At 52.0% G+C, this 15,974-nt stretch overlaps 1 protein-coding gene across 3 annotated transcripts in view; it reads right to left on the minus strand.

The window, feature by feature from the left end:
* The window catches only part of znf536 (zinc finger protein 536), a 131,935-nt gene that overhangs the window by 34,015 nt on the left and 81,946 nt on the right, over positions 1-15,974 (minus strand). For all 3 annotated transcript variants that reach the window (XM_088412906.1, XM_088412907.1, XM_088412905.1), the window contains 2 exons: positions 13,015-13,173; positions 2,483-4,093 (listed from right to left, as the gene is read on the minus strand). In XM_088412906.1, coding sequence (XP_088269032.1) covers positions 2,483-4,093; positions 13,015-13,173 — 1,770 coding nt within the window. The remainder of the gene's footprint in view (positions 1-2,482; positions 4,094-13,014; positions 13,174-15,974) is intronic.

A 15,974-nucleotide genomic window follows, 5' to 3' on the forward strand; every position in this document is an offset into this window, starting at 1 on the left:
GCGTGGACCGCATATTTCTACCGCGTGAAATTCATAGGGTGACATCCGCTTATTCCGTCCATTACCGCAATCGAGACAAAATCCCCTCACGCAGCCCATGAGTCGGGAATTCCAAATATTTGGTGCCGAGCGGCTCGCTTGTCAAGGCTTTTTTTCATAGTCATCCAACTTTGATGCGCCGCGCTGCCCGCATTACGCCACACGCTACGGGCAAATTCCCAAGTTGGACACGATTACAGACGCGATTATTGAAATACTAAGTCACTTTTAATTTACTGGAACAATTGTTTATTATCATTTGTATTAGTATTAAAACGTGTTTCGGAAACTGTCAGTGGAAGGGAACCTCTATAAAATGGCCGCTCCTCAAGAAAAGCGCAATGTGTGTCCTTGTCTATTGCGACGTCGTTTTGTTCGGACTCGACCAATCGACAGCACTACGTACAATAGGTGATGGATCTCTTCCATTCTTCGTTCTGTAGATTCTTTGAATCTGAGTATGTGATTTTTTTTTTTTTTTGGGGGGGGGAATAAACCAGTATACACATTGTGAAAGTTGTTGAGGAGTAGCCATTTCATCGAGGTTCAGTGAATGGATACCCTGTCTATTTTTAAAGCCGGAAATGACACGATCACACAAAACCCTGGAGCAGTTTTGCTACATTTGCATGAATAGCGCAAGCTTGGTGAGCACCAGGCTCGGAGGGGCTAAGTGGCAACGAGGAGTGTTTTGTAAGCGGACACCCCAAAGAGCATCCGCAAGCGGCCGGCCGGCCTGCGTGCCGTTTCCGGCCGCCCGGTAAAAGCAGCAAGGCAAGTTTGCATCGCTTTTCCTTCCTGGCTCAAAGGCGGCGGGCGGCTCTAAAGTGCACGAGAGCCCAGTAAAAAGTGTAAAAAGAGACAAAGAGAAAAACGATTTCCCGGCTGTAACCCGAGCACAATCATGAAAGCTGGCAGTTCATTTTTCACAGGGTCATACATCGACCAGTCTTATAAAGTAATGGGCTTCTTCTGGGAGGCGGCTTTATGAACACTAAGATAGTTAGGAGACATGCGGAGGAGCCGCAGGTCCTGCTCGGACGCGCGCCGGGTTATTCCCTCCTGGCGGCGAGGGAGGCGCTGCTCCCGGTATTATCAACGTGTAATAAAGATTAATCTGTTGCCGGTCGCCCCGCTGATGACTCCTCAACTTGCTTGAAATAAGACTCAAATCGCTTCAGAGACATTGCCGGGACCTTCGGTGGGCGTCGGCGTGTCTTTGCCGCCCGGAAACTGAATTTACTTGGCAGACACGATCGCTATTTAACACTCTTTGTGCCTCGCGTCAGACTTTTCGCTCCCGTGATTGGGACACACCGTACGAAGTCGCCACGACCTCGTTTAGAACGAGCTTGCCTCACGTGTATATGGCTCGCGTCTCACAATATCGCGCTCACGTGAAAAAAAAACACAACAGCGTCACCAACGCAGCAATCGTCTTAGAACTTCCGCAGCGTGTTTTGAGCTTCTCCAATTGATTACATTTAACTGACAGAAATGTCTTTGGTGGAACTCTTTCTGCTTCTTTGGCTCAACGTATGCTACGGTTAAGACTTTTGTTTTTTAAAGTCCCAGTCGGCACAATTCCAACAAGAGACGAAGCGGGGTAAGAGTTCCTGGGATATCCCGAGATCGCGATCCGAGAAGTCGTCCGAATGCCATATGTACCGGTAACCTGCCGGCATGACCGCGCCATAAACAGATTGGCTCCGCCGCGTCGACGCGAGCCCGACGTAATCAGAACGCCCCGATCGGTACGGGCAACCGTAATACGCACTTGAAAACAGCGGGGGTAGATATGAACGAGCTCAGGACCAAATGTGATACAAAGCGGATATCAATATGCTCAAAAACGGACAGGTCGGATCTAGCTTGTCGACGAGCGCCTGACATTATCACCATTGCTGGCCTGCACATACAAACGTCTATTCAAATTTTCAACTACTGCAAGAAAGTGACACGATTCTCGACCGACTGGCACAACGCGGGCATGCGTGAAGACCGAACTGTACGGAATCTGATATCACGCGATCACAACCAGGCCTTTTCCAAAGGAAGAAGAACCAGACATCCCGGGCACCTGATTTACACCGGCGACGCGAGCCTGACATCATCCCGACACTGCGTGGACCCGTGAGACATGCGCAAGCTACACAAATCCAGTTCTATCATAACACGTAGCTTAACAAACAAAATGTATGCACCACCTCTGGAGCGGATGAAATCTGGAATCAGTGGGTGAATGAACGTTCGAGCCTACAAAAGAACCCCCGATGAAACCAGTAAAACCCAGTGAGGAAGCTGGATAGTAGCGAAAGAAACGGAATGGGGGCCTTTTCCAAGGATGCTAATGAGTTGGAGCGATTGACCGGAAATCGTACAAAATAGGAATTCTAGTCATTCGCGTTCTCTGACGGCGTGTAAGGAGAGGTTCAAGACTCACCGGGGTCGTCGGGCCTCTTCCCGGCGAAGGCCGACAAGCTGTCGCCGCCGTAGGCTCGGAGCACGGACATCACGTTCATCTGCCGCTCGGCCTTCGGGAGGCCCGACGGGGTTTCGGCCGGGGGCAGGAGGTTGATGCTTTGCTGCCAGGGCTTCTCCAGGGACATGACTTGCTTCCGGTTTTGCTGGAGAAGCGGCGGCGGCGCGACAGAGGACGAGGCCATGGAACCGTCTTGCGGCCGCTTGTGGTTTTGAAGGCGACCCCGATGCGGACTTCCTTCCTCTCGGTCCACGTCCTCATCTGGCTCCTTGTCTTCTTCAGCTCCTTCCTTCTCCTCCCGCTCCTCGTCGGAATGCTGTTGCCCTCGCTCGGGCGTGTCTGACGGGGTGTCTCCGCCGAGGCGCAAACCAGATTTAACGACCTCGTCGTCGGATCCCAGCCGCTCCTCGTCGGGGTCTCCGCAGGAGCTTCTCTCGCCGAGGTGCTCGTCCCCGGCCGAAGGTGCTCCTTCAAAGGCCTTGCCGGGCAGTTCAAGCCCCTGCTCGGAAGTGGCCATGTAGCCTTGGGGACCCTGCGCCGCCCCCCGCGGAGAGCCGTCGTAGATGCCGCCGAAGCGCCTGTAGAAGTCGCTCTGGAAGGGGTTGTAGGGCTGCTCGACGTGGTTGCTCCAGCCCAGCTGGTTCCTCTCTCCATCCGCGTCGAGCAAACTCTTCACGCTGGGCGATTGATGGGCGGCGGGAGAGGCTTCTTCGTGCACTTCGTTGCCCGTGTCGGCCCTCTGCACGTGGGCCTGACTCAGATGGTTGGCCTGGAGGTGAAGAGCCATGAGTTCCAGCGACGCGGTGGAGAAGGAGCAGAAGAGGCAGCCGTGCCACGCCACGTTGTCGTGGATGGTGACCGAGGAGCCGGGGAGAGAAGCGGACCCCGACTCGGGCCTGACAGACACCGACAGGTCCAGCGGCTCAAACTGGGAGCCGGGTTTGGCGGGCGGCGGGTTCTGGTGATCGGCCTCGACTTTGTCATCCCTGTCCTGGTCCGCCAGGGCGGCACGCTTGGCTCTGGGCGCGCCGTTGTCATGGTAGGACTGGGGGAGCTGGATCTGGACCGGACACCGGTTATCCTTCATATCTTTCTTCATGGAGCCCAGGACAAAGTTGTCCATGAACGCCTGCAGGGAGCCCTGGAAGTGAACGCCGTTCCCCATCATGCTTTGGTAGGCCCGGCTCAGATCGGAGAAGCTGGCGGGGCCGTCAGCGGACGCCAGGGAGGCGGGGCCGTCACTGGCCTTCATGCCGTCGGCGTCGAAAAGGCGGTCCCCGCGTTCGCTTGCCGCCACGATGCCGGCCGACGCCCACTGATGCGTCAGCAAGGGCCCCGCCCTGAAGTCCAAGTTGGAGGGGAGGCCTTTGAAGACATTGCGCAAAACGTCGGGGCGGGCGAAGACGCCGGCCGCCGCCTTCCCGTGGTCTTCCTTGTGCTCCGCCGAGGGGCCGTGGCCGGGTGCGGCCGCGCCGTTCTGCCGCTCGCGGTGGTGGCGCTCCAGGTGGTACTTGAGACTGGCGGACTGGGTGCCGGCGTAGTCGCAATGAGGGCAGCGGTAGGGCTTCTCTCCTGAGGGAGAGAGCGCAGGAGCGAATCATTAACCTGATTATTAGCGGCTGGATATCCGAAAGCTATTTTGCCGGAGCGGGAACGCCGACCCGAGGGTCACGTCGCCTCCCCGGAGGAGCGAAAGGAGGTCAGAGCGGCAAATGAAAGGCATTTCATTAACGCTGATAACAAAAGGGAACCGCTCGACACCGGTTTGCAAAAAAGCTTTTTTCAATCATGTGACCTCTTGGGAATATTTGCTCGTGTTCTAACTCGCACTTGATTCGGTTGTTTTCTCCTTTCTCGGCCCTAAGAACGCAAGCAAAGTGAACTCCTACGGGAAGAGCCGTAATCAGTTTGGTCATAATTATCACGGCGTTAACTTTTCATCACCATTCATCATGCGCCCAGTTTTTTGAGGCGCGCCTTATCCCCCCCCCCGTTTGAGGAAAGCTGCTCTACAGACAAAAGCGCGGCGGAAGAGCTGATGAAGGCGACTTTAATACGAGTGGCGACAAGAGTGCGAGTCATAAAGATAAACATCCAACCACCCACCGCCTTGTCAGCGCCGCTCCATTTCATGTGTCTCGCTGTTCGCCGTCGGGGGGAAGGCGATGAAGGCGTCTGAATTTGGGTCGATCCGGCCACGCCGAGCCAGCCGTCGCTCATGTCGCCGTCATATGAAAAGAACGCGTGGCTATTCGGCGCTTCGGGCCCGTCGCGAACACGCGGCTATATTTCCGAGCGACGGCCGCGCTACGCCGCTCTCGCGTCGGATCAAAGAAATGTGAATGAGGGCTGAGCGATTGCCGTGCCGTTTCACCACATGCCTATTCATTGTATTCCTTTGTGTATTTGGCGCACCCTTCATTTTGGGGTCAAATTTTCAATGTTATCGCATAAAAGACGATTTGACAGTGGCAAAACACAAGCTCATCTGTGTAAATTGTTCATATTTTCTTGTCTTCACATTTGTAAGTTTATACGTATTCACGTCAGTTTATAAGTATACGTAAGCGTCTTTCAGATTTCCCACATTGTGAGCGCTCAGCGAACGCCTCGCCAGCGTGACGAACGGGATACCTTTCCGTCTAACCGGCGCAATCCTAACGGAATCAGATGGACACGCGATCCTCTCGGTTTTCGTAATATTCCCGCACGTGAACGCGGATAGACTCGGGCTTTGGTTCAGTCTGCTCCCTTCTTTTCTTGAAAGTAACAACCTCAGCAAACACATGCTTTTATAAGCCGCGGCAGGCACCGGCCGCTAACAGCCAACTCGAGTTCGTCCCGTTACGGTATTCGTTGTAAGTAAGAATTTGGCCGATATAAAAATGCCTCAAAACTCGGCTTGCGCGGCTGACGGATCATCTTCCTCCGATGGGGTGGAATAAAAAAGAAATCGAATTTTTAATTTACCGTTTGTAGGACGCGCCCATATTTTTGGCCTTCCTTTTGGGGAAAAAAAGTGCGTCTTATAGTTGGGGAATTTCGGCATTTGTAAAGGCGTGTAATGTAACAGGATGCACCAAAAAAACCTGCCCAAAACTGAGAGAGTTGGCCATTTTGTCTTTAAGTAACCATTCCAGGACCTCAGGAAAGGCCCTAGATGGGATTTGCCCAAATAATTACTCATCAGAAGCAGGTAAGAAGAACGATGCCCAATTGACTTTTTTTTGCCCTCGTATATCGGGTGGAGCGCGGCGTCAAATTTCCACGCTTATTTCCGGAGCGGGCAAAAGAGCGGTCACGTCGGCCCGTCGTTGACAGATGCTCCGCGTTCGGCGAGCGCTTCTACATACGGCATCGGGCGTGCGCTTTATGACACGGACTGCGTAGCGACCGGAGCGGGATTGGCGCCGGTCCGTCGGGGTCCTTCGCAGTAAAGAAGGAAGTCTTAAAGAAGTTCCCCTGTCGCAGAAGTAGCAGGATGCCGCCATTTTAACGTGGCGATGCAACGAGGTATTCGTGTGGAGATGGTGCGACCTGGCTTGGCTGTCCCCATTCAAGCGTTTATGCTAAATGGACCTTAATTCAACTGCTCCCTCGGTTGACGTATAAGGTAAAGTCTGGCGTCTTTCCATTCCAAATTTGATGCGGCGCTTTCTCGGACCTTCAAAGGCCACCGTATCGCGACGGCGTCTATTTATTTACGCCGCGCGTGCAGATTCATGTTGCGCGCTCTCGCCCTTCATGCTGGAAGAGGAGCGCGCCGCTTGCCAGGAGCGCATGTTCCACCGCAGCGATACACATCCTGCAAGCAATTATAAGAGGCTCGGAGTCACCGCCAGATTTAGCTTCATTAAACAATGAACGCGGAGGGGGAAAAAATGCAAAGCTCCCCTCCTTCTCTTAAAGAAGAAGAAAAAAAAAGTTCCAAAAGTGGGATTTGTGTGCGCGCGCACGCGGGATTGATGGGGAATAAAAGCCGGGAAGTGCACATTTCTAAACATACAATCATATAATGTTTAGAGTCGACACATGGAAACGCTTGCGCGGCGCGGCTGGGAGGAGAAAGAAAGAAAGACAGAAAAAAAAAGGCATTGTTACGCCAGGCTGCTTTGAATGATTTAAGTCGGGCTGTGTAGTAAATCATGGATATAATTAGCAAATGGCATACTGCTCAAGTCGTTTATCATTATTTAGAGGGCACCATTCCAGAAAAAGACTGCGCAATCTGCAGACCTACTGCCGAGCCGCCGCATAAAGGGCCACAAACAGCGACTCGATACAATATTGATACGGGCCGGGCCGGGCCGGGCCCGGTAGGAGCGCCGGCGAACAAAGGCGGCTATTTTCTTTCCACGCCGTCGGCTCGGGCCGGCCCTGCCGCGAGCCTTTAACCCGATAAGCGCCGCTCCTCGCTGATCGAATAAGGAAACGGCCCCCGCGCCAATCACCGGCCGCCGTCCCTCTAACCGGACAAAATGATATTCCCGCGGCCAAATTAGACGCAAATTAGACCGATGCCGTTTTTGTCTCGCTCCTCCCCCCTACTTCTCCTCTTAATGTGCGCCGGGGCAAATCCAGACGGATGCCGGCGGATCGGCGGCGTGTTTAGGAGAGGAAAACATCCGTTATGTTTATGGCTCCGGCGAGCGTCCCTTAAGAGCAACGCGTCAAGCCTCCGCCGAGACGTTTTCATTTTTCTTCGATGAATATGCGCCCAATTTGCCAGAGGGTATGAGGAGAGAAATGCGGAATTGCTGTCGAGCGCAATCCCTTCATAGATACGCACGTATCGGAAAACGCGCTTAGCGTTGCGCTCCAGGCCGGAGACGGACGTGATCCAGTCTGCCGGTATCCAGGGCCGAGACCTGTATCGATCGAGACCCAGACAAGACAGGGGCAAGACCTGGCCCTAAAGGTCCTGGCTGAGACGGGAAGAGGCCTTTTCGAGGCGCGGACGGAGACCGGACCGGAGAGACTTTTGGAGGTCGAGACCGAGACCGGACCCGGGCGTAAAGGTCCCGACTTGAGACGGGAGGCGGCCTTTTCGGGGCGCGGACAGAGACCCGACCGGAGAGACTTTTGGAGGTCGAGACCGGACCTGGGCGTAAAGGTCCTGACTGAGACGGGAAGAGGACTTTTCAAGGTTCGGAGAAAAGACCAAGATTTTTGGAGGTCGCGACCGAGTCAAGGCCGGGACGTACGGGTCGTACGGATAGAGGCGGGATGAGCGATTTTCAAGGTCCGCGGCAAAGACCACAGCAAGATTTTGGGAGGTCGGGAAAAAGACCAAGACTTTTGGGGGTTGAGATCAAGCCGAGACCAAGACAAGAAGACGAGAAGAATTTTCGGGGTGGAGACTGAGACCAGACTAAGATGATATCCACCGCAAACACACACGCGCGTGCCCACAAAGCCAAACGAAACGACCGCGCTCGTTTGTTGCGTGAAGACTCTGCGCAAAGAACCGACGTCGTCACGTGATGACGACTACGTTGCGGTTCCTTCTGGTGTGCGAGACTCGGCCACGAGGCGGCAGTCACTCAACGAACAAAGACAGCGACATCAACTGACTTATTGTTTGAACTGTCGTGTTTTCGATGTTGGTTTCGTGCTGGAGTTGAACTGCGCGTCGCTCACTTCCTTCGCGCGCGCGGTTAGGGTTGCGTAAGTCGAACGGCGACGGAATCCGGAGCGGGAGCGAATACGAGCGCGCGGCGTTCTTCAGGCGCGACGCCATTTGTCATCCGGCTCACCAAAGGAGCTCTCCAGGGTTGGAGGACATCTGCTCCGTCATACGTCAAGGGGGTGGGGGGCGTGACATCTGGGGGGACTCTACTGTATCCTGCCTTGCAACATTACACACAATTTACAGCAAAAGGTCATTACGTAGCCGTTAATCCACTTTTAATTGATATCGGCGCAAACTCCCCCGCCTCCCCCCCGCATTGCCCGGCAGCCTGCAGGAAATCCACGCTCGGGGAGGTAAAAATAGGACGGGGGAAGTTTTTGTCGCGCGCCGGCAGATGAAAGGCGGCGACGAGCTCGTTTGCCCTGGAAAACACGGCCCGTCTCGGAAAGACTTCCTCCTCTTGATCAGCGCCGCGCAAACCGGGCGTTTGGACAAGCTCCGGCGAAGGCAAACCTTTTGAACATCTCCAAAGGGGACTCGCTACCTGCGCTTCGCAAACAGGGCGGCGCTTTCGGCAGCACGTGAGATTTTGACAGCCTTCCCGCAGGTGTCGGTATAATGCTTTGTAATGTTCTGACAGATAGCATCCTTTTCTTTTCTAATCAGGAGTAAATCGATTGGAGCACAAAGCAATTTATCGATAAATATTCCAAATCAGCCTTTACCTTTACCGTACTTTCCGCAATATGAGGCACAGCTAAAAGCCTTGGATTTCCTCCAAAGCTGACAGCGTGCCTTATAATCTGCGGTGCCTTATACAGTGCCTAACCCGCCAGTTTTCACTTTTGGGGGCGCGGCGATTGGCTCCCGGTGCGACCGGCGACCAATGTTTGGTCATCCACAGCTTTCACATGAATTAGACTTCCGGGCGGCAGTAATATAACCGCGGCTCTCCGCGAGACTACAGCCACTTAAGCTTGATTTCGCAGGATGGGAAGGGATAACAGTACAGTTACTGTATAAGGTTTAACAGTTTAAGTTTTAAGTAAACATGTGCACTGCAGAAGTTCGACATTGGAGGCAACTGAGGTCGTGACAGGCGAGGCGCAAATCGGTGCGGTATATATATTAAGATATGTTAACATCTTCATTTTTCAACACGCTGCTAAAAACTTTTCTCTGGGGCGTTCGCTCCATGTCGGGCAAAAAAATCTTGGCTCCCTCTGTTTTACCTCCCTTTTTGACTCCATTTTATGACTATGATATTTGTGCGCGTTTTTGTATTTTAGTAATAGTGCAGCACTTTGGTCAGTCCTTTGAGGTGGTTTTTAAATGTGCTTTATAAATAAACTTGACTTGATTTCAGATGTAATCAAGTGTTTGCGGCTCCCAGCGTTGTCTTATTCGTGGAAACCGGGTCAAAATGGCTTTTTGAACGTGAAAGGTTGCTGACCCCCGGTCTAGAGTCAGCAATAAAGTCATCTGAATTCATTCATGACCTCATTTGCCAGATTTATAGGCGGTTTTCTTACTTACAACAATTAGCGCAACGGGCGGAAGTCCATTGCGGCTAACATTAGCCGGTGTCGGCTGAGCTCGTTAGGACGTTCTTTGCGATAGAAGAAGCGAGCGGACCGAACCGACGTCCGAGTCCGTCCTCGTTCACGCGCGGGAATATTATGAAAACCGGGAGAACGCGTAAAGGAATCGCAGGAGACCCGTTTATTAATTGCCATCTTTTGGCACAAAGATACAAGATACAAAATGAACGCGAGCCGCGTCGCGAGGGAAAGCAAATCAACTGCTTGGAGTGCGTTGCACTTTCAACAAACGGTATCTAACTTACCGACGCGAAGAAAAGATGGATTTACGTGGATGAGATTTCTTCTGTTTTTACGTGGCGGCCCAAGCGTCGGTGCACAGTACACGGTAACATAGAAAATAGCGGAATTTGACCCCACATATAAGGGGGCGAGCTATATCTGTGAGGGAGCGGACATGCCTCGGGGAGGAAGTCCAGCACGCCCGCTTTGCCTTTGTGAGACAAAATCAAACGCTAAGCTAAGGTAGCGGAGCAAAGTGATGATGTGAGTGCAGGGGGAGGGGCCGGCAGCGTGTCTTGATGACAAGGTTAAGGTAAGGTTAAGTGACACGCTCTCGCCACCCCGCCCCAAGAAACTATTGTCACAGCAGAGGACTTTTTTTTTTTTTTAATTATTATCCCCCCCCTCACGCACACATGCACAACACGCGCGCGCGGGCACACACACGCAGCTGCTTACTGCTAAATAGCGCCTTGTCCAGAAGGGGACAATCTGGCCCTCTAATTGCTGTCACTGAATCCGGGATTCATTATGTGACTTTCCCATTAAAATGTGAGCATTAATTTGTATAATGAAATATCACCCTCCGCAGTGTGTTCATTAGCTCGCCGCTGTTAGCTAGCTCCAAAAAATTCTGCTCCATCCCGCTAATGGATATTTGCCCACTCTCCGGGCGAGATGAAACCGCGGCGGGAACGCTAGCTCTTCAGCGCTGCATTTCAACTGGCTTTATTTCTTTCAAGCGGCCGTTAATCTTTCGCTTGAAGGGAGGGGAAAAAAAAATCAAATAAAGAAAGAGCGGATCTGGATCCGGATTCGCTCCTGGACCGGATCCGAGCTGGTAGCGATGACTTAAAGCCGACCGCGGGGCGGGCCCTAGAACCATCCGCCTTCGTCGCCTTGAATTTGAATGGGGGACCCACAAGCGGAGATCCGAGGGGAGTCCGAGCGGGGCCGGGGAACATCAAAGATTCCGACTTACGAGAAGGCCGAAGGCTTGGGCGCCGCTTAACAGACGGAAAGGCTTTGCTTGACCCAAGTTCCCCAAATAAAGGGCGCGCCTGCATTTTGGCCTCAAATTCTGATCGTCATCGGACGCACCGACGCTTTGGAAGCAAAACGGAATAAACCTCATCTCCCGAAAGTCTTCCTATTTTCTCGCGCCCTAACTTATAGGTTTGTGGCGCTTTTTTACCACATTGTGAGCGGCCGTGTGAACGTTGAATGCGCTTGTTTGGCGCCGGTGCGGGATTCGGCGGTAAGGGCGGCTTTAGCGGCTCGCCGGCATAAACCACTTGCTCCTTTTGGCGGCACGTGCGCTCGGACTCATCCGAGAGCCGCACTTAGCCGTTATTTGAAGAACGGATTCATCCGGTGATCATTTTGGCAATGGGCGAATTGCTTTAAAAACACATTTTGAATCTCCTCACTCTTTTTGGTCACGCAGAACACTACTAACGCGACGATGCAGAACATTCACAAATTAATGATGGTTCTAAAACTAAATCTGCAAAATCGTTGATCGCAGTTTCCCCTCCTCGCGACACAGCTTGACTTTGTTCGACCATCGATACCCGAAGTTGCGCAGCGTCCCTCATTCAGCAAGTGTATCGCTGACGCCGATAGAGCGCAATTGATAAAGCGGTCGAACCGAAAAGCTTTCTCTAGCGGCGCACTCTCAATTGAATCGGCCGGAGACACGGTCACTTTGACGCCATCCTCTCGGTTTCCGTAATATTCCTGCGCGCGAACGAGGACGGGCTCGTACGTTGGTTCGGTCCGCTCGCTTCTTTGATTGAAAATAATGCCGTGAGATAACACGAGCTGCTGTTTTCATTTCGCGCCGCGACAGGAACGGTGTGATTTCTTTTCGATTTAAGAGCAAATGGATTGGAACGGGAGGCGACTCATCGCCGAATCATAAATGAATAACGCGCTCCTTTATTTGGGAAAGTTTGATGTAGCCGAGCATTGTCACGAGTGAAGCGATTTTCAGGCTGATGAAATAAAAGCTGACGTAGACTCCATCCGAAGCTTTTTTTCCCCCCCATCTAAATATGCTTTGCGTTGCTTAGCGGGTACTCGGCTGTAAAAGGTATTTCTCAAGGGCTACGTCTTTGAAAAGAAAAGAAAAACGGGACAGAACACTGTCCTGAAGTGGACCGGCGGCCCAGTTTGCAGACGACCGCACTGGCGAGCGTCCTTGCGTGATCTACTTGCGACTGTAACCTGGATCGTCGCCGGTGCGTTTTTCAGCCCGCCGAGGGATTTGACCCCACGCGTCTGCAGGTCCGCACCAACTCGAGCGGAGGATGAAGTGAAATCGAGCGGGCCCCACCCGCGTGAGCACTTTGTTGCGCCCGGGAAGTTATTGAGGGGCGGCCGGCGTGAAAGGGGGGCGAGGGCGCGGCGCGGCGCGGCGGGACCACAAGAGCCGCAACTTGAAGGCGAGGACTGGCTAATGAGGTCGCGCCGGACTAACAAGGACTAAGCGGCGCCCGCCCAAGCTCCCTGGCGCGTTCCCCGACGTGCGACTCGGAAGCCGAGACCATCTGCGCGCCGGACACCTCGCCCGCCGCGTTTCCCCTCGCTCGCGACTCGTCCGTCCGTCAGAGGGAGGCGGACCGAGCCTCCCGAGTGGGACGCCGCAAAAAGTCCGGCTCCGGATTCAAAGTCAACCGGGGGGACTGTGGACATATTATACGTACGTCAAATAAAATGAACCGCCGCGACTTCTGCTGATGGCGATCACCAGAATAAGAGCGCGGGCTTTTACGAGACGAGGGCCGGCCGATGAACGGGATCGGTGTCTTCGCGGCAAAGAAAGCCAAGGAAATGAGCGGAACGATGAAACGGCAAGAAATGTTTGCGACCCCGACTAACTACTTAATACGAATCCGTCTTTGGGATCGAACGGTCGTTTGAGCTATCGGTGTGATAAACCCGTTTGCCATCATATCCCGACACGCCCGTTTTCCCAATACTTTTACCTGAGATTTTCTCAATAAATGGAGCCGGCGGCGCCTCGCCGTACTGACCTGTGTGTATGCGCAGGTGGACCTTGAGGTGATGCGAGGTGCGGAAGGACTTTCCGCAGTACGGGCAGTCTTTGGAGGCCGAGCCCAGCGAGCGCTCGCGATGCTGCGACGCGGGCGGCGCCGCGCCGACGCCCGCCTTGGCCGCCTCCTCGCCGGCATCTGGGGACAAAAGGGGCAACCTGGTCATGGCCCTCGCACCCGGAGAAGCTCCCGCTTTCTGACGAGATTTACACTTGACATTTACACTAGCTTTTCATGACTGAATTACACCTCCATTATTTGTTCCGTAGTTCCCAAACCAGAACATTCTTATTATTATTTGTAAGTACCATGCCTTGAAGCCTTGTTTATGCGCCGCTTGTAAGAAAATAGACACGTTTGACCAAACATGATGAATAATCTTGATTTCAATATTTCACGTTCCAAGAGTTTTATTGTCATATGCACAGTACTATTATAGCGCAGGTGGTTGAGGTTCTTACGGGATCATTTTCAATAAAAGAAGCGAGGGGCCCGGACCCGCCGTTTGAGTCCATCCTCGTTCCGTTACGAAAACCGAGAGGGATCATGTAAATGTTAGGGCGTCTCCGATCGGTTCCATTGAGAGCGCAACGGGCAGAGAGATCGAAACGGTAGTTCCTGCCCCTCATTTGGAAATTCCGGTCTTCCTAAACCTGCCGGAACGCGGACGGTGCGCGACTTCAAGCGTTTTATTGTCATATGCATAGTAACACTACACAATGAAATTCGCTACCGCGATCCCCCCTAATTCGCGGTTAATGGGGGCTGTCAACCCCTCGCGAAGTCTGAAACCCGCGAAGTAGGGTATCAGTTCCCAGATTTCTATGTAGGCTACGCCCCAATATAGCCGCAGTAACCATAAACAATCCTTTTTTTCTTAATATATATTTTTTGCCTATTTTATTTTAATTCTCCTATTATTTAAGATTACATTATCCTTATTAACATTATTGTATATTCATTAAATAACTCAATATTACTTTGTTGAGAGGACTGGTTATCTGCACCAAGACTCCGGTGAAAGAGTACGCAAGTCATCACGTTGAACTTCACATTTATTTTGGCTCATGTATGGTGTATCATGTAGTATCTGTTGAATAATAAATCAACAACAATCTTAAAGTCAGTCAACTAACATAAAAACACTTAATCTATGAATTTATTGTATTTTTAGCCGACATTAGCGGGTTAGCAACAACTAACAACTACTAACTATAAAGTGCAACCTCTACACAAAGCAACACATAAACAGAACAAACACTCATCGCTTACTAAACATAGGCAGCAGCGTGCGTTATCAACATAAATGATAATAAACTATAAATATGAGCTTACTTTGTCATTCACTAGTCACCGTAAACGAGCCGAATGACGCAGAGAACGTAAAACAGGAAGGAAACGGAAATGCAACGCGACCCGACAAATTAAAAGCATGCATTTCAAAATAAGATAAAAAACGTCACGAACTCTAACGGTTGAAGAATTCTCAACATACAGTAGTTATTAACTAATATTACTTCGTTATTTGATTAATACAGTACTGTATAATGTACTTTTTTGCTTTTTTCAATTTTTGTACATTTTTGCACATTTTTTAAATGATTTTTTTCTTTTGAAATATTTTTTATTTTTCCTGGAAAAAAACGTGAAGTATTGAGACCGCGATATCTGAGACCGCGAAGTAGGAGGGATCACTGTATTCACTTGCCCGGGCAGACCACGTTCCACAATCGAATGAATCAAATAATAAAGTAGTCAAGTAATAAAGTAGTCGATAAAACAAAACAAAAAACGAAAATAGAATAAAAATGATAAGCGCAATGAGGGTAGTAATAGTGAACCACTAACAAATGCATAGACTATAGTATAGGACTACAGTGGATGGAGTCGATGTTTATGGGAGAAAATAACCTGAGCCGAGTCAGGAGGAATAGGAAAAAAAAACAAAAAACCTTTTCGACGTTGCGGTGGGGAGGCGTTAACTGACCTCTCACAATGTGGGGAATCTGAAACACACTTAACGCGCAAGGACAAAAGACTGGTAAGAGGATTTCTTCTTTGCTGTAGTTTTGACGTTGTCGCAAAAGTGTTGATGGGTCGGCATGGAAAAGACCAGAATTTGACCCGCCCCAAAACGAAGGCCGATGCGTCTTATCTTGGGGGGATTACGGTAAATCCCAAAGGAAATCCAACTCCACCAAATCTCCCCAAGCAAAATGGCGTACTTGCTGCAGGAATAGCACCACTAAAAAGGGCCCTAGCATCAGCACGGTGACACCAGCCGTTTGAGTCAAACGCCATGCGCAATTCGTTCTTTTGAGGGCGTCCGCCGTAAAGTTCCGTCTTTCCGCCATTTTTATTCCCGTTTACGGCGGCGGACGAGAAGGAACAATGGCGACAAACACAAATAGATTTGCCTGCGTCAGCAGCGCGGGATTTTTCTCCCAGGCGGCCGCCAGCTGATTGTGACAGCTCGCTGTCACAGATACGACGGGGCGATAACGCTTTTGACCGAGCGAGCGAGCGAGCGAACGAGCGGGCGGCCCTCCCCCGCCGCCGAAAACGATGATGCCGGCGCTTTAGTGCGACGCCACGTCTGTTATCCACGCAATCACCTCCGCCGCCGGCGTTGACGGCGGCACGACGCGAGGTGAGGGCGAGCGGCGTTACGCCGGCCGCCTCTGATGCGCCGACAGTCGGCGGGGCGGAGGGAGCGCGGCGCAGAAAAGAACAAAAACGGCAAAGGCGCCTCACCCTTCGCGCCGTGAAAACCAGCCACGGCGGGCCCGATGGACGGGACGGCCGCTCGACCTTGTCGACGGGTCGCGCGGCTGCAAAACGTCCTTTATTGGCGCCGATTGAGCGCGCGGCCACTCCGAGTGCCCGTTCCAGGTACTACAATTCCAGGACGGCGATCCCAAAAAAACGTTCAAAGCGCT

Source organism: Hippichthys cyanospilos, chromosome 4 (assembly GCF_059441005.1).
Source record: "Hippichthys cyanospilos isolate Australia breed blue-spotted pipefish chromosome 4, RoL_Hcya_1.0, whole genome shotgun sequence".
Taxonomy (NCBI): Eukaryota; Metazoa; Chordata; class Actinopteri; order Syngnathiformes; family Syngnathidae; genus Hippichthys; species Hippichthys cyanospilos.